Source organism: Oncorhynchus nerka, linkage group LG16, assembly GCF_034236695.1.
Source record: "Oncorhynchus nerka isolate Pitt River linkage group LG16, Oner_Uvic_2.0, whole genome shotgun sequence".
Classification (NCBI taxonomy): Eukaryota; Metazoa; Chordata; class Actinopteri; order Salmoniformes; family Salmonidae; genus Oncorhynchus; species Oncorhynchus nerka.
Genome location: NC_088411.1, coordinates 9,442,160 through 9,462,154, shown reverse-complemented (window position 1 = coordinate 9,462,154; position 19,995 = coordinate 9,442,160). Strand labels below are relative to the sequence as shown.

The window sequence follows — 19,995 nt, the reverse complement described above, 5'->3', positions numbered from 1 at the left end:
AGTAGCCCCCCCATATCCAAAAGCCACTGGACGGTATAGGCAGGATGGTCATTGACGAGCCGAGGGGATGGAGGAGTTGCTGCAGGAGGAGACAGGGGACTAGAGCAGACAGGTTTAAAATCATGGACACATGGAAGGTTGGGTGGATCTTAATAAGAGAGTTTCAGGTGCACAACAGAGAGGTTAATGACACAATCAATCTCAAAGGGACCAATGAATCAGGGGGCAAGTTTCCTGGAAGCCACTTTCAAGGGCAAGTCCTTCGACGAGAGCCATACCCTTTGGCCTGGAGTGTTTCCTGGTGAAGGACAGCCCGGGCCCTCCTCCAGGTGCAATGACAATGGTGCATGTGGTCATGGACTGAGGGCACTACAACCTCGACCTCCTGGGAAGGGAACAATTGGGGTTGGTAGCCCAGAGCACACTCAAAGGCTGACATATCTGGACAGGCGTTGATGAGGGTGTTGTGGGCATATTCCACCCAGGGTAGCTGAGCACTTCAGGAGGAAGGGTTAGCCGAAGTCACACAGCGTAGGGCAGTCTCCAGCTCCGGGTTGGCCCGTTCGGTCTGGCCGTTGGTCTGGGGGTGATATCCAGATGAAAGACTAACTTTAATACCAAGTGGTGAACAGAAGGATCTCCATACTTGGGATGTAAATTGGAGTCCCCTGTCTGAAACGATGTCAGTGAGAATGCCATGCGGCCGAAACACATGGGATACCAGCAGGTCCGCAGTCTCCCTGGAGGATGGAAGCTTGGAGAGGGGAATGAAGTGAGCCGCTTTGGACAATCTGTCGATAATGGTGAGGATGACTGAGTTACCGTTGGATGGGGGAAGGCCAATGACAAAGTCCAGAGCTATGTGTGACCAGGGGCGACTGGGTATGAGAAGAGGGCGAAGCAAACCAGAAGTGGGTTTGGTGGAGGTTTTTTTCCGGGCACAGACCAGGCTGAGACGAACTCTAGGATGTCTCTCTCCATGGTGGGCCACCAAAAGCGCTGACGCATGAAGGAGATGCCACGGTGACAGGTGAGGTGAGTAGAATGGGCCTACTGAAGAACTTCAGAGCGAACTGAATCTGGAACAAACAGAGCCTTTCTAGGACCATTACCTAGGTCAGGCTGGTTCTACTGAGCCTGGTGAATACGGGACTTGATCTCCCAGGAGACAGCGGTAACGATGCAGGTGGATGGCATAATGGTTTCTGGCTCGGAACCTGTGTTGTCTGCGGCGAACTGACGGGAGTGGGCGTCAGGCTTGGTATTCTTAGATCCGGGGCGATAGGTGAGTGGGAAGTTGAATCTTCCAAAGAACAATGCCCACCTGGCCTACCGGGAGTTCAGACGTTTGGCGGTCTGGATGTAGGACAGGTTTCTGTGGTCCGTCCACACAATGAAGGAGAGAACCGAGCCCTCCAACCAGTGACGCCACTCCTCAAGAGTCAGCTTCACAGCCAGAAGTTCCCACCTACCTATGTCGAAATTCATTTCTGCAGGTGAGAGCTTGTGGAACAAGAAAGCACATGGGTGGTGCTTCTGATCAGAGGAGGAACGTTGAGACAGAACAGCACCTACCCCGGTGTCAGAGGCGTCCACCTCAACGACAAAACTGGAGTTCTGGGTCTGGCTGGGTGAGGATCAGAACGGAAGTGAAGTGGTGCTTGAGTTCCCGGAACGCTGCCTCTGCATCGGGACCAGTGGAACGGAGTGGAGGTGGTGGTGAGAGGGGCTGCCAAACAGCTGTAGTCACGGATGAAAAGTGTGTAAAACCTGGCAAACCCCAGGAAATGCAGTAGCTGCTTCAGATTCGAGGGCACAGGCCACTGACTGCCCTGACCTTGGAAGGGTCCATCCGTAACTGTCCTTGTGCAATTATGTATCCCAGGAAGGACACAGAGGAAACATGAAACTCACATTTCTCTGCCATACCAAAAAGCTTATTCTCCAACAGCCATTGGCAAACGTGTTGCTGGTGAGCCTCAGGGTCCTTAGAAAAAATGGTCATCCACGTAGACAAAAACGAAGCATCCTATCACATCCCTAAGAATGTCATTAACCAGGCTCTGGAAAACAACAGGGGCGTTAGTGAGACCAAACTGCATGACCAAATACTCCAAATAGTCCTAACAGTGATACTATTCAGTCCACATAAATCTATGCACGGCCTCAGTGACAAAAAAAAACCCAGCCCCTACCAGAGAGAAAGAAGGCCTGACATTTCCTGCAACCTTGGAATCCTAGATGTACCCCTCCATAGCCTCTTGCTTGGGGCCAGAGAGGTTATACAACTGGCTACAGGGGAGGAGAGCTCCAGGTTGGAGGTGAATAGCGCAGTCGTACGGCCGATAAGGCGGCAGAGACAGGGTGTGGTGCTTGCTGAACACAGGAATTAGATTGTGACACACTGGAGGAACTGATGACAGGCCCGGGGGTTCTGGAATGGACTGGGGCACAGACAAGGCAGGGGGAAGGGCAGAATATAAACAATTAGAGTGACAAAATGTACTCTTAAGTGGTGAGATGAGATGAGGTAACCAAGGTAATTTTTGAAACACAGGGGAAGATTGAGCCAGGTTAAGCTCGGGCGGGTTGCTGGAAACCAGGTACGGAGGCTGGAGTGAGAGGTGTGGGGACAGTGTAAGCAGGTCTGGAAGGGAATCCAGGACAGAGTAGCAAGACTGACGAGAATTCGGCATCAGGCAAGGGAAACCAAGCACAACATGAACATACGGCTAGAAACATGGACTGACTGGAGAGAGAGAGAGAGAGAGAGAGAGAGAGAGAGAGAGAGAGAGAGAGAGAGAGAGAGAGAGAGAGAGATTTAAATTATGGTCATTTTTCTAAGGGAGTGACTCAAGATGCATTAAGGAAATGGCCAACAATGGCAGGTGGTTTTCAAATTGTTATCATTTGTACAACACACACAGCTAATCTAAAATACCCACATACAACACCGTATAACCATTAAAACGTCAAAGGAAAAAAACATCAGACAAACATCATGTAGCCCAATGCATCAACCCAGTGTAAAACACCTGTCAGCTGCTAGCCATTGAGAATAGACGGATGCTATGCACTTGACAGTGACAGCTGTTTGCCCATTTCTCTGTTGCTTAAGGGGGGACTAGGGCTAGGTGACAGTGATAAAGGGTGTGTGAATGGATGCCAGGATCCAGAAAACAGACAGTGAAACAGGCAGAGAATGCTGCCTTCTGTCTGTCTGTCTGTCTGTCTGTCTGTCTGTCTGTCTGTCTGTCTGTCTGTCTGTCTGTCTGTCTGTCTGTCTGGATCTATATCTGAAAAGTGCTAAGTCACAACCACCCACATGTACAGTATATCAACAGTTAATCCTCGTCATCATCATTTCACAATGGAAACATTGTGATAACTGTTACCAGTTACCAGTTCTTTTGGATTGTTAATCAAATCAGACTAAGAAATGACATAGAAAGTATAATGTGCATTAGAAATGTGCACCTTAAAATACATGGGATATCCCATCACTTCAATATGTACAGTACCTTCAGGAAGTATTCACACCGCTGACTTATTCCACAAAATGTTTGTTGTGTTACAGCCTGAATTAAAAATGGATTTAATAGATGATCTTTCTCACCCATCTAGTATTCAACCCCCGAGTCAATACATTATAGAAGTACCTTTGGAAGCAATTACAGCTGTGAGTCTTTCTGGATAAGTCTCTGAGCTTTCCACACTTGGATTGTTCAACATTTTCGCATTTATTATTTTCTAAATTCTTCAAGCTCTGTCGAATTGGTTGTTGATCATTGCTAGACAACTATTTTCAGGTCTTGACATACATTTTCGACTTGAATCTACTGGAAAATCTAACTTGGTCACTCAGGATTATTCACTGTCTTCTCGGTAAGCAACTCCAGTGTATATTTGTACTTGTGTTTTAGGTTATTGTCCATCTGAACGGTAATTTTATGTCACAGTGTCTGGTGGAAAGCAGACAAACCAGGTTTTCCTCTAGAATTTTGCCTGTGCTTAGCTCCATTCCGTAAATTGTTTTATTCTGAAAAACTCAAAAGTCCTTAACAATTACAAGCATACCCATAACATGTTGCAGCCAACACCATGCTTGAAAATATGGAGAGCGGTACTCAGTAATGTGTTGTATTGGATTTGCCCCAAACATAACACTTTGTATTCAGGACAAAAAGTGAATTGCTTTGCCACATTTTTGTTAAACACTATTATTGCACATTTTTACTCCTGAAGTTATTTAGGCTTGACTTTACAAAGGGGTTGAATACTTATTGACTCAAGACATTTCAGCTTTTCAAACATAATTCCATGTTGATATTATGAGGTATTGTTTGTAGGCTAGTGACAACAATTCTCAATTGGAGAGAGAGAAAGTGAGAGAGAATGTAAGAAAGACAGTGAGAGAGAGAAAAAAAAGAGCGAGAAACAGAGTGAAAAAGAGAGACAGAAGGGGGAGGAAATAAACAAAGGTCATGAAGAAAGTGAGAGGAAGGGTAGTAGATGAGGATACTCTGCTACAGGGTTGAGATATGTGAGAAAACATCCTCCACATATTTCCAATTGAGTAAAGCCTCGCTCCTTCACCCAGCGACCTGAACATCCTGGTTAACCTCTAAAAGTCTAAGCAGTTGGGGGGAAGGGGCTTCTACTAAGCTAACATATGGAATTGTTTTAAGATGGTCATACTATGAATCATTTAGCTATTTGATTTTGAATTTTAGGACCCCTTTAGATATCAAAATATATATTTTAAAATGATTTGATCAAATATTGAATTTGGCCTTTACTTCTATAGCCCATAGAAACAAATTGAATAACACACTCATGAATGGTAAAAACAGCAAACAGTCTCCCAAATAAATCATAAGGAATAACATTTTGAAGTGTCTGTCCCTATATCTAGCTCAGGAAATATTTTTGTTTTTATGAACACATATTTAATCGCTTATTTTTGTTGGCTTAAAACTACCTCCATACTGCCATTCATTTGTATGGGTTACAATCAGTTGAGTCTGTGCGGGTGATGTGGCGGTAAACCCAGGCCCCGCATGTCCCCAGGCACCCTCATTTGTTGACTTCTGTGATCGAAAAAGCCTTGGTTTCATGCATGTCAACATCAGAAGCCTCCTCCCTAAGTTTGTTTTACTCACTGCTTTAGCACACTCTGCTAACCCTGATGTCCTTGCCTTGTATGAATCCTGGCTCAGGAAGGCCACCAAATATTCTGAGATTTCCATACCCAACTATAACATTTTCCGTCAAGATAGAACTGCCAAAGGGGGAGGAGTTGCAGTCTACTGCAGAGATAGCCTGCAAAGTAATGTCATACTTTCCAGGGCCATACCCAAACAGTTCGAACTACTAATTTTAAAAATTATTATCTCCAGAAATAAGTCTCTCACTGTTGTCGCCTGCTACCGACCCCCCTCAGCTCCCAGCTGTGCCCTGGACACCATTTGTGAATTGATTGCCCCCCATCTAGCTTCAGAGTTTGTTCTGTTAGGTGACCTAAACTGGGATATGCTTAACACCCCGGCAGTCCTACAATCTAAGCTAGATGACCTCAATCTCACACAAATCATCAAGGAACCCACCAGGTACAACCATAAATCTGTAAACAAGGGCACCCTCATAGACGTCATCCTGACCAACTGGCCCTCCAAATACACCTCCGCTGTCTTCAACCAGGATCTCAGTGATCACTGCCTCATTGCCTGCATCCGCTACGGATCCGCAGTCAAACGACCACCCCTCATCACTGTCAAACGCTCCCTAAAACACTTCTGTGAGCAGGCCTTTCTAATCGACCTGGCCCAGGACATTGACCTCATCCTTTCAGTTGAGGATGCCTGGTCATTCTTTAAAAGTAACTTCCTCACCATTTTAGATAAGCATGCTCCGTTCAAAAAATGCAGAACTATGAACAGATATAGCCCTTGGTTCAGTCCAGACCTGACTGCCCTCGACCAGCACAAAAACATCCTGTGGCGGACTGCAATAGCATCGAATAGTCCCCGCGATATGCAACTGTTCAGGGAAGTCAGGAACCAATACACGCAGTCAGTCAGGAAAGCAAAGGCCAGCTTCTTCAGGCAGAAATTTGCATCCTGTAGCTCTAACTCCAAAGAGTTCTGGGACAATGTGAAGTCCATGGAGAACAAGAGCACCTCCTCCCAGCTGCCCACTGCACTGAGGCTCGGTAACATGGTCACCACCGATAAATCCATGATTATCGAAAACTTCAACAAGCATTTCTCAATGGCTGGCCATGCCTTCCTCCTGGCTACTCCAACCTCGGCCAACAGCTCCCCCCCCCCCCCCACAGCTACTCGCCCAAGCCTCTCGAGGTTCTCCTTTACCCAAATCCAGATAGCAGATGTTCTGAAAGAGCTGCAAAACCTGGACCCTCTATTTCTGAAACTATCCGTCGCAACCCCTATTACCAGCCTGTTCAACCTCTCTTTCATATCGTCTGAGATCCCCAAGGATTGGAAATCTGCCGCAGTCATCCCCCTCTTCAAAGGGGGAGACACCCTGGACCCAAACTGTTAGAGACCTATATCCATCCTGCCCTGCCTTTATAAGGTCTTCGAAAGCCAAGTCAACAAACAGGTCACTGACCATCTCGAATCCCACCGTACCTTCTCCGCTGTGCAATCTGGTTTCCGAGCCGGTCACGGGTGCACCTCAGCCACGCTCAAGGTACTAAACGATATTTACATTTACATTTAAGTCATTTAGCAGACGCTCTTATCCAGAGCGACTTACCATAACCGCCATCGATAAAAGACAGTACTGTGCAGCCGTCTTCATCGACCTTGCCAAGGCTTTCGACTCTGTCAATCACCATATTCTTATCGGCAGACTCAGTAGCCTCGGTTTTTCTGATGACTGCCATGCCTGGTTCACCAACTATTTTGCAGACAGAGTTCAGTGTGTCAAATCGGAGGGCATGCTGTCTGGTCCTCTGGCAGTCTCTATGGGGGTGCCACAGGGTTCAATTCTCGGGCCGACTCTTTTCTCTGTATATATCAATGATGTTGCTCTTGCTGCGGGCGATTCCCTGATCCACCTCTACGCAGACGACACCATTCTGTATACTTCCGGCCCGTCCTTGGACACTGTGCTATATAACCTCCAAACGAGCTTCAATGCCATACAACACTCCTTCCGTGGCCTCCAACTGCTCTTAAACGCAAGTAAAACCAAATGCATGCTTTTCAACCGTTCGCTGCCTGCACCCGCACACCCGACTAGCATCACCACCCTGGATGGTTCCGATCTAGAATATGTGGACATCTATAAGTACCTAGGTGTCTGGCTAGACTGTAAACTCTCCTTCCAGACTCATATCAAACATCTTCAATCTAAAATCAAATCTAGAGCCGGCTTTCTATTCCGCAACAAAGCCTCCTTCACTCACGCCGCCAAACTTACCCTAGTAAAACTGACTATCCTACCGATCCTCGACTTCGGCGATGTCATCTACAAAATTGCTTCCAACACTCTACTCAGCAAACTGGATGCAGTTTATCACAGTGCCATCCGTTTTGTTACTAAAGCACCTTATACCACCCACCACTGCGACCTGTATGCTCTAGTCGGCTGGCCCTCGCTACATATTCGTCGCCAGACCCACTGGCTCCAGGTCATCTACAAGTCCATGCTAGGTAAAGCTCCGCCTTATCTCAGTTCACTGGTCACGATGGCAACACCCACCCGTAGCACGCGCTCCAGCAGGTGTATCTCACTGATCATCCCTAAAGCCAACACCTCATTTGGCCGCCTTTCGTTCCAGTTCTCTGCTGCCTGTGACTGGAACGAATTGCAAAAATCGCTGAAGTTGGAGCCTGTTATCTCCCTCACCAACTTCAAACATCTGCTATCTGAGCAGCTAACCGATCGCTGCATCTGTACATAGTCTATCGGTAAATAGCCCACCCAATTTTACCTACCTCTTCCCCATACTGTTTATATTTATTGACTTTTCTGCTCTTTTGCACACCAATATCTCTACCTGTACATGACCATCTGATCATTTATCACTCCAGTGTTAATCTGCAAAATTGTAATTACTCACCTACCTCCTCATGCCTTTTGCACACAATGTATATAGACTCTCTTTTTTTCTACTGTGTTATTGACTTGTTAATTGTTTACTCCATGTGTAACTCTGTGTTGTTGTCTGTTCACACTGCTGTGCTTTATCTTGGCCAGGTCGCAGTTGCAAATGAGAACTTGTTCTCAACTAGCCTACCTGGTTAAATAAAGGTGAAATAACATTTTTTAATAAAAACTTGTGGGGGTCATAGAGCAAAACATCATCTCTCCTTTCCAAAGTGGGGTCCTATTAGTGTGTATCCCAAACGGTCCGGACGCTACAGACAGAAGTTCAGCTGTACCGACTTCAGATGAATCCCGTGACACTTGTGGGAGTCATAGAGCATCGTGTTCATAAGAGTCTCATCTTTCCATAGAGTGGTCATATTAGTTTGTAGGATGCTACAGAGATTTTCGTGAGAAGGCCGATTTTTGGGACATCGCATGGTCTGACAAACATTGCTGTAGCTCAGCCGCCTTCTACCGCAGATGCTGATCTCTCTAGCTTAAACTGGCCGATTTTACGGGGATTATTTTATTATGTTACTTAGACTCTTAATTAATATGCAGCCTGTAGAGATGAGTTTGATGGATTACACTCTCAATGTTCCACCTGTCACCCACTAAGTAATTCCCTTCGTGCTTGTTTTTTATTTTCCTAAATTTCTCTCCATCTCAATCTCGTTCTTCCTTTCCCTCCATGTATTTCCCTGTCCTTCCTGTTTTTATCTATTCCCCCTTCAATTTCTCTCTCCTCCTGCTGTTCCTCTCTCCTCCATCTCTCAACTCCTCCTCCCTCTGTTTCTCTCTCCTTCTTCCATCTCTCAACGCCATTTCTCTCTGCTTCCCCTGTTTCCCTCTCCTCAATCTGCCTCTCTCTCCTCCTCCCTTGCACCTGGTCCCCCTGAGATATGAGATATTTATCCCGGGGCTGCTGTTGAGCAGGATGCATCGGCAGCCATTAGGGAGGAGAGGAGTGGAGCAACTAAAGATGATGGAGAGAATGAGAAAACAAGCCAGAGGAGGTGAAGAGGAGGGCACTGACAGTGAGAGCACTCCAAACTGAACCGGCAGTGCTGAGAGCACTCCAAACTGCACCGACAGTGCTGAGAGCACTCCAAACTGCACCGACAGAGCTGAGAGCACTCCAAACTGCACCGACAGTGCTGAGAGCACTCCACACTGCACCGACAGAGCTGAGAGCACTCCAAACTGCAGACAGAGCTGAGAGCACTCCAAACTGCACCGACAGAGCTGAGAGCACTGAGAGCACTCCACAAGCTGCACCGACAGAGCTGAGAGCACTCCAAACTGCACCGACAGAGCTGAGAGCACTCAAACTGCACCGACAGAGCTGAGAGCACTCCAAACTGCACCGACAGAGCTGAGAGCACTCCAAACTGCACCGACAGAGCTGAGAGCACTCCAAACTGCACCGACAGAGCTGAGAGCACTCCAAACTGCACCGACAGAGCTGAGAGCACTCCAAACTGCACCGACAGAGCTGAGAGCACTCCAAACTGCACCGACAGAGCTGAGAGCACTCCAAACTGCACCGACAGAGCTGAGAGCACTCCAAACTGCACCGACAGAGCTGAGAGCACTCCAAACTGCACCGACAGTGCTGAGAGCACTCCAAACTGTGATACTCCAAATCAGCCCATTCCATTTTATCTCTTTATCTCTATCAATCACTCACTCCTTTGTTCTTTATTATTAATTTGTATTTTATTGAAAACATCACTCATTTGTCTGAGAAGAAAAACAACTCTAATGGTGGGCTGAATAAAATGAACAACAATGCTGAACTATGTTTCTTTGTTCCATGACAATCCTCTCTTCCTGTTACTTTTTTATTCTCTATCCCTGTGTGTGCCAAGCCTTCCATCAAGCCCCACATCAAGCCCCACTGCCACAGTTTGGCTGACATTAGTGACACAAGCAGGTATCTGCAAGCCGTAATTCACACCTTGCTCACAGACCACTCTATTCCTCCAGTGCCACTCTGAAGTGCAATGATAAAAGTTGTATTCCTCAGCAAGCACTGACAAACGGAGACTAACAGCAGGTCTCCTAGCACTAGTACTCGGGGCAAATGAAACTGCCAAAATAAATTGTCACGTCCTGCTCCTTCCCTGACTTTTCTTCAATATTTATATTTAACATTGCTCACTTGTCAGAATTTTACAATCACAAACAGAAAGGTACTTACAGGCTGTCTACCTGTTTTTTAAAGAGCTGTTACTAACTTAAGGGGCCAAGACAAAATGTACTGTTAAATTAAACATGCCAATGTGTGTCTATGATGTCTATAAATAATGTTGGAGTTGGTGATAGCCTGACCACCAGGTCTAGACAGAATATGCCTATAATAACCTCCATATTGGTAAAGGGGTGATTTCCAAATCAACACATTTAAAATAATCTATTAATTTCAATGGTCAAGCCACTTGGTGGGAAGACCCCCCCCCCCCCCCCCCTCCCCGTAGGCTAACAAGTACAGGGTCATTTCTGATTCCATGCTTATGTCTTTGCGTGCAGTTTGAATGAAGTCGAAGGTAGTTTTGCGAGCAAACTAGCATTCCTATAGACTTCCTGTCATTGCACTAACGCCAGTCAGCAACTTCCCCTCAAACTGCATGCAGAGACATGCAAATGGCCTCCATGAGTTCATCTGACTATGAATAATAAGAAGAGATTAATTTCACTCTCTCACTCTATCCATTTCAATGCATGTCTCTGAATAAATATATGCAGTACAAAGAATGCAATTCCATCATATTTTTGCGGAGTAGTGGCACACTGCTACTAACTGAATATAGGGGAATCACTGACACACACAAACCTACACACCTTTTACAATCTACTTATTCTCTAGATCTGCAATACACTTGACTACCAATACAACACAGCTTAACTGTATAGACACAACAATCAAGCCTCTTCTCAAATAGGAGAATGTTTACTTCATTTATCCTCACACAATCAAGCCTCTTCTCAAGTAGTCGCATGTTTACTTCATTGATCCTTGACATGACTAATGAGCGCACCAATTTCCCAAACTGAACTCTTCTCCCCTCCAGCTTGAAAACAAGGCATGTCTGAGTCTCATTACAGTGGTGTAACAGAGTGGAGCCCAGCTCACCACCTCCACATCAGCAGGCCTCACAGCAGGCAGAGGAGAAACTGTCAGCAATCTGCTTATAGATTAGTAGTTTATTTATGTATGTGTGTCTGTCTGTCTGTCTGTGTAAGCCCAGTGTGGCGTGATTAACTGTGATTTCCTCTATCACTGTGCATCTGCCTGTTTGTGTGCATTCTCCCACACCTGATCAGGATGGCCTACAGCATCACATCTGTCTGGGCCTGACGGACCTGCTCCCGAAATAGCACGCCTGCATGCACACACAGACACACAGACAACTATAGTGTTCTGTCTCCCGCTGTGTGAGAGGCAGGCTAATCAGCCCACCCAATGGTTAGCTTCTATCCTGCGGTGCCCAGGACACACGCAGAGGAGAACCAGAGCAATATAAATCCTCATACACAAACACACACACACACGCAAACACACACACTTAAATATAAGTCACACACACAGCTTGATGAACAACCATCAGGCAATGTCTACCAACGGAGGAGGAGATGAATGGCAGCCAGGATATTGTATGGTTCTTTTAAACACACACACACACACACACACACACACACACACACACAGCTTACCATGAGCATCACGGTAGTAGGCGTGTGTGACGCTGCGGAACCTTTCTTGCCCAGCAGTGTCCCAGATCTGAAGAGGAGGACATATGACATCATCATTATCCCACTCTATAAAGACTGTTCTTACTCATCAATGGGCCTACAGCAGCTCAATTAATGAACTGGTCAAAACTGAGGACATGAATCATGTGGATTAAATGTATTTTCCTCTCTGTGAAAATGTTTATGTAGTCTATTCATAGTCACAATGACTATAATCCACTTTGGATTATAGTCAATGGCAACACCACGCACTCTGCCCATCATGAAAAGGGCTTCTGCCTGTCTGGTTGAGTTACAGTAGAGTGAGAAATGGAGAGATGGTTGACAGACAGTGGATGTCGAGCCGGTGTCCTAACCCTCCTCCCTCCTCTCTGGCCCAGGCCTCATCAGTGTTAACCGCTGCTCCTTCCTTGGCATGCGCTTTCTCTCACACACCATCAGTCTATCATCCATCTATCTATCTGACTGATGAGAGACAGGCTGAGGGCATGAATAATAATGTAACGAGGAAGAGAGGCAAGGGAGCTGACAAACATACATACACTATATAGACTAAAGTATGTGGACACCCCTTCAAATGAGTGGATTCGGCTATTTCACACCCGTTGCTGACATGTGTATAAAATTGAGCACACCACCATGCAATCTCCATAGACAAACATTTGCAGTAGAATGGCCTTACTGAAGAGCTCAGTGACTTTCAACGTGGCACCATCAAGTCAAGTATGGCAAATTTCTGCCCTGCTACAGCTGCCCCAGTCAACTGTAAGTGCTGTTATTGTGAAGTGGAAACATCTAGAAGCAACAACGGCTCAGCCGCAAAGAGGTAGGCCACACAACCTCACAGAACGGAACCGCTGAGTGCTGAAGCGCACACTGCGTAGAAATCATCTGTCCTCGGTTGCAACGCTCACTACCGAGTTCCAACCTGCCTCTGGAAGCAATGTCAGCAAAATAATTTTTCTTTGGGAGCATCATGAAATGGGTTTTTATGGCTGAGCAGCAGCACACAAGCCTAAGATCACCATGCGCAATGTCAAGCTTCAGCTGGAGTGGTGTGAAGCTCAACCTGATTGGATTTTGGAACAGAGTAAATACGTTATCTGGAGTGATGAATCAAACTTCACCATCTGGCATTCCAACGGACGAATCTGAGTTTGATGGATGCCAGGAAAATGCTAACTGCCCCAATGCATAGTGCCAACTGTAAAGTTTGGTGGAGGAGAAATAATGGTCCATAGCTGTTTTTTATGGTTTGGGCTAGGCCCCTTAGTTCCAATGAAGGGAAATATTAATGCTACAGCATATAATGACATTCTAGACAATTCTGTGCTTCCAACTTTGTGGAAATGGTTTGGGGAAGGCCCTTTCCTGTTTCAGCATGGCAATGCTGTCGTGCACAAAGCGAGGTCCATTCAGAAATGGTTTGTCAAGATCGGTGTGGAAGAACATGACTGGCCTACACAGAGCCCTGACCTCAACCCCATCGAACACCTTTGGGATGAATTGGAACTCCGGCTGCGAGCCAGGCCTAATCGCCCAACATCAGTACCCGACCTTACTAATGCTCTCGTGGCTGAATGGAAGTAAGTCCAGCAGCAATGTTCCAACATCTAGTGGAAAGCCTTCCCAGAAGAGTGGAGGCTGTTACAGCAGCAAATGGGGGACCAACTCCATATTAATGCCCATGATTTTGGAATGAGATGTTCGACGAGCAGGTGTCCACATGCTTTTGGTCATGTAGTGTACAGTAGATACACAGGCGTAGACACACACATGCACACACAAACACACAAACATAGACATGCAAACACGCAAGTATATACACACACAAGTATATACACACAGTGAACCAGTAGAGGCTGCTAAGGGGAGGACAGCTCATATTAATGTATTGAACGGAGTGAATGGAATGGTATGTTTGATGTATTGATACCATTCCACTTCAGCCATTATCACGAGCCCATCCTCCCCAATTTTTAAGTGTCACCTACCTCCTGTGGAATGAACACACACATGCAAACGCACACACACACACACACACGAGTGAACAAACAAGCGCACACACATACACACATAACATAATATACCTATCCCTGTCTCATCTGAACGCTGTGCCAAAGATTCTGTCAATTTTCATATAGACAACGTGTTACATAAAAGACAGCCAACACATCCAGCACAAAAAGTATTGAGCAATTGCTGTCATGTCCAGTGCATCATGATGACTTTTTCTACTTTCAAAGAACTACGCAAACACTCTGAATAGAAGTTATTCAAGTTTGATTGTTGTCTGAACTTAGTAATGGACACTATCGGTTCCTATAGCCGCATTATGATCACAGATTACACAATACTGATATCAATCTTTGGCTGACAAAAAGGTAAGGGATAATCAACGAGAGACTATGCATTCTCTGGAAAACAATGAACAACGCGGGAGATGTGTTCCTCACCTTCCGCAGAGTTGCATTCTTTTCCAGGGAACACATAGAGCCCCAAGTTGATTATCCCTTTTATACCTTGGCTATAATTTACCTCTAGAAATGTGTTCATTTGCAGGTAGAAATGTGTTCAACATCCACTGAAGTAGCTAACAAGTTTACTAGATAGGACAGTACCCAGGTAGCACAAACGTCTGGCCCACATCTGGCCTGATTCCGGCATAACAGATCAAAAACTGCTGGCCAGGGGTCTGGCAGCCGAATGCGGCCCGAGTCCGAAATGAATGACGGTGCAGACCAGGCCAGAGTCATTCGATCCAGATCTGTCAGCCTGAACTAAACCAAAGCTGCCATTTTAGGGCAAGATCCACTCGATTCCACCCCCCCCCACCACTAAAAATGTATTTATATTAAATGTCGCTAGTAATATTGCAGCTATCAACCAAACTACGAATAACATAAACCTGAAAAAAATACATTTTCGGATTTTAAAACTTTTATTTAAATAGATGAAATTTACTTTGTGTGGGTGTCATCCCTCAACAGGCACTACGTATGTACAGTGTCATGGGTGTATCCATATAAATGTCACTAGAAAACAGCTTAAACAAATGAAATTGCAGGTACTTTGATGTTATTCTATCTGCAGCGTTGACGCGAGCGACTGTGTTAGCCATAGTTGGCTAGCTAGCAAGTAAGGGATAAGAACATTGCCTGCCTGCACAGCAATCAAACAAATAGAATGAACAACAAGTCCGCTTCTCTAGTAACCTAACCGATAGAACTAACAACCGGGTTTAGTGGAAGGATGAAATAGTATGAATTTTACTTGAAAACATGTCATTTTTACCAGTAAATGTGTGCTTGCTTTCTTTGGCAACCGTGGAATAAGCGGGATAAACGTGTCCGCTCTCCAAATGATCTGGAACGAATAAACTCGGGCAGAACCAAGTCGTCCAATATTTCCAGATAATGTACAAAGCGTCAGTGTTTATCACTTACAACGTTTATGTATGAGTGTATGTAAATATTTCTATGTCTCTCTGGGTCTATCCGCCATTTCCTTGCTGTGTTCGGTCCTCTCCTTTGCAAGCTGCAGCCACCTCATGACGAATTTCTCCATCTTTCCATCTGTAGCCTTGGAAGCAAAAGTGTAGTTACAACAATTAGTCCGATTTTGACACCACAAGAAAATCCTAGGATTCACAATCCAGACCTCAAATGGGAAGCACATCAACACAACACAATAATCACAGAGGTTTTCAATTTCAACACTGAGTCAAATAGATCAATAGATATAAATATGTGCCTGTTGTAGCGCCCACCATGTGGTCTATCTGAATGTGCTTGACAGGGTTTGGAACATGTGTACCAAGTTTGGTTACAATACAAATATCCGTGTCTGATTTATATGCAATTAAGACCTTGGATCAATTTCCCTTGGGAAAATAAAAATGTTCTGTGATCTATGTCATAATAGTATTCTAATTCCTGATTCTATGGTCAGGCCACTGTCTGTCTCTCACACCAGTCTTTCTTAACTTGTGTCCCCTGCCCAGTACTCGTAGTTACAGCTCTCAAATGATAATCATATGGTCCTTGCTATTCAGCATCCTTTGGATGTCCCTACCCCATTTAAGGTAAGGTTAGGTAAGGGATTTGGTTATGTGTAAGGTTAGAGTAATGGTTAAGGTTAGGGTTATGGTTTAGGGTATGGACGGCTCAAGGATCCCGTATAGCATTGACCAAAAACAGATAGGAGCTATGGATGCAAGGACTGGCCTAAAATGACATACCCAAATCTAACTGCCTGTAGCTCAGGACATGAAGCAAGGATATGTATATTCTTGATATCATTTGAAAGGAAACACTTTGAAGTTTGTGGAAATGTGACATTCATGTAGGAGAATATAAAACAGTAGATCTGGTGAAAGATAATATAAAGAAAAAAACATGTTATTTTGTATTTTTTTGTACCATCATCTTTGAAATGCAAGAGAAAGGCCATCATGTATTATTCCAGCCCAGGCACAATTTCGATGTTGGCCACTAATGGCAGCAGTGTATGTGCAACGTTTCAGATGAACCATTGCATTTCTGTTCAAATTTTTGTATCAAGACTGCCCAAATGTGGCTAATTGGTTTATTAATAACTTTTCAAGTTCATAACTGTGCACTCTCCTCAAACAATAGCATGGTATTATTTCACTGTGATAAATTGGACAGTGCATTTAGATTAATAACACGAATGTAAGCTTTCTGCCAATATCAGATATGTCTATGTCCTGGGAAATGTTACTTTTACTTACAACCTCATGCTAATCGCATTAGCCTACGTTAGCTCAACCGACCCACAATCCTGTAGAGGTTAAACAGGCCTGTGTTTGGTTCTGATAGGGAAGAAAAGTTCAACTATGAATGTATAACTTATTTTCTTCAAGAATCAATGGGTATTCAGTGCCTAGCAAAGGTATACACACCTTTTGAACAGTTTTCATATTTGAGATTGACTCCTTTTCTATCCAGCCACACCAGCTCAGGCTCAGGGTGCCAGCCTTTAGATTCACATTTTGAGTATTTGGCGCATGGGGTACAAGTGAGGAATGGGGTCAGCTGGAAACAAATCATTCAACCTATAGAATGTTGTTTTCCATTTTACTTATAGTTTATGTTCTTATTTTTTTAATAGATTTGCTTTCCAATGAAAGAAGACCACTAGCGTTCGACCACTAGCTAGAACTTTGTGACTCACTGGACATAGCTAGCTAGCGTAGCTAACTGTGACTCTTAGCTAACTAGCTATGTTGACCAGATGCTTTCTTGCCTAGTCTGAGCTAGACTACCAATGTTTTACAAACAAAATCACTAGCTACCTCAATTAGCTGACTTTAATGGAGAAACGTTAATGGAGAAACAACCATGAACAGTCCATTAAGCTAGCTACAATCACAAACTAATTAGAGACAGCGACGCAATACAGTACTACAAATACAATAGCTACAATGACCTATTTTGAACTGTTTGGTATCTTCTCCGGCTGGCCTCGACTGCTAACCAACTGACTGACTCCGTTGGAAAGTCGGGCCAAGGCCGGCTCAAGATGCAAGGCGGACAGTTCGAGCAGCAGAGGTCACCACTGCGGAATCGTTGTGTTTTTGGTTCCTTTAGAGGTAATGCTAGCTCCCTATTAAGGATACTTCAGGAAGCATTGATGTTGGCAATTGATGATACATGTATGCTGCTATATGCTATGTTGAAAATTCCAATCAGAGATTTGTAAAAATTAAAAAATCAAAAAATTTAAAAGACAGGAAATAGTAGCCCATTGGTTACTTGGTGATGTGAGGTCTTTAATTAAACTTCGTCTATGTTCAGGTTTAGCAAAAATCATAACTTACCCATTTTAGATACGCTGTTTTATGTTCTTCTGTCTTCTCAGAATGCGCAGACAGCCCATAGCTACAGTCAAAAGTTCCATGCAGGGAACTGTTCAATGTCTCACAAATATGAGGTGTGCAAAAATAATAAATGTGACATTAAGCAGACGCTGTTATCCAAAGCGACAGTATGCATGCATTCATTTTCAGTTCGGGGTCCCCTGAATTGAACCCACGATCATGACGTTTCGTGCGCCATTATTTTTTCCATTGACTGTCATGGGCGTTATTGATTTAGCTATTTTAATAGGATATAGACTACATTTGTAACAGTTTAATAGGCTACTGCAAATATTCAACATGCATGGTTGTAGTCTGCATCAGTCCTTCAGCCTAGGTAGCAGATTATCAAATGGAAGATATAGGCCTATATCAAATGGAAGATATAGGCTGTGCTCCGCGGTCAACTGGCACGCTACACTATTGATATCATTAGGCCTTCGTTATTAGAAAATAAAATTAATCTACATCCTAGGCTACAACAACACAGTGCAATGATGAATGTCTTATTGTTAGTACATAAATATTGTCTAGGCTGTAAAATGCTAATTTGTATAAACGCTCAACATCCTATTGTGTTTCATGCCGAAAAATAAAACTCAGATTATACAAGCACTTGGATCAGTTATGGGTTCATTCTTGACAGTTTACAAGGTCCAGAAAATTACATTAGGCTACACATATGGTGTATTTTGTCAGGATGTATCGACGTTGACAGAGAGGCCTACCATAGAAAAATAGGCTATAGCCTATGACACTGAGATGTGCTTGTCTGTCATGGATCATGTATCCCAAATCGTCCTATAATTAACGTGGCCAACAGCATATGCCTAAAAATCGCTTAATGCCATTATATTAAGCCAGGATTGGCCGAAGGACTGAAATTAATATAATTAGTGTGAGTAGGGATAAAAAAAAAATAATAATTTAAAGCACAGATTCTCTAGGGTCCTTCTCCATCTAATAGCCTAATGGGCCTAAATGTAGCTTGCAAGTGACCGAGCAAATTCTAGGTGCAATTACTACATTAATTCTTCTTCACCTGACGAATAAAAACCTCATATGGCCCTGCTTCTGAAAAAGTTAATCGGGACAGATATGTTGAAATGGATTCGGCCCGAGCACCATTATAGAGTAATATGATTATGCCGAACTCGGGAAGAGCTCGGCCCATATGAAGCCCCTCCGAGTCCGAGTCGATGCCGAGTCCCCCGAGTCTCAAACGGAATAGGCCCGAACCCACCATGTTGACTGGGTAGTTGCTTTGGTAACCAAACCAAGGAAACTGGGTAGTTGCCAAATTATCTGAACGCTCTAGAATGCCCTTCAGGCAATCAGAAACGAGCATGCAACAATGCCATGGTATAAAACTGATAATAAACTGGGTGGTTCGAGCCCTGGATGCTGATTGGCTGACAGCCATGGAATATGAGACCGTATACCACGGGTATGACAAAACACTAATTATATTGGTAACCAGCTTATAACAGCAATATGGCCAATATACCAGGGTTAAGGGCTGTATCCAGGCACTCCGCGTTGCATCTGCATAAGAACAGCCCTTAGCCGTGGTATATTGGCCATATACCCCCTCCCCCCGTGCCTTATTGCTTAAATAATGAAAATGGACAGTGTAGTATTGTATCGCCAGATAGTCTCCGGGCTCTGTCCCAAATGGCACCATATTTCCTTTATAATGCGCTACTTTTAACCAAAACCCTATAGGCCATAAAAGTAGTGCACTAAATAGGGAGCCACAGTGAGGCTAATCAACTGATAGAGATAAACAATGGACTTCATTAAAGCCTAATTTGATCTGATGTCATCCTATCTCTGACTGTCTGGGGATGGAGACATCTGCAGCGTGTTTACATAGAGAGGAGTGAGGTCAACGGTGGGACAACGGAGTGCCACTTAATGCCACTTAATATAATGTTTACATACCCTACATTACTCATCTCATATGTATATACTGTACTCTATATCATCTACTGCATCTTGCCATCTTTATGTAATACATGTATCACTAGCCACTTTAAACTATGCCACTTTTATGTTTACATCTCTACATTACTCATCTCATATGTATATACTGTACTCGATACCATCTACTGCATCTTGCCTATGCCGTTCTGTACCATCACTCATTCATATATCTTTATGTACATATTCTTTATCCCTTTACACTTGTGTGTATAAGGTAGTAGTTGTGGAATTGTTGTGGAATATATCTGGCA

The 19,995-nt window shown here is 44.3% G+C and overlaps 1 protein-coding gene across 1 annotated transcript in view; it reads right to left on the bottom strand.

Moving 5' to 3' along the window:
- Positions 1-19,995, bottom strand: part of LOC115143996 (ras-related protein Rab-26-like) — a 99,179-nt gene that overhangs the window by 42,880 nt on the left and 36,304 nt on the right. Inside the window, exon 4 of the mRNA XM_029684554.2 lies at positions 11,839-11,905. Coding sequence (XP_029540414.2) covers positions 11,839-11,905 — 67 coding nt within the window. The remainder of the gene's footprint in view (positions 1-11,838; positions 11,906-19,995) is intronic.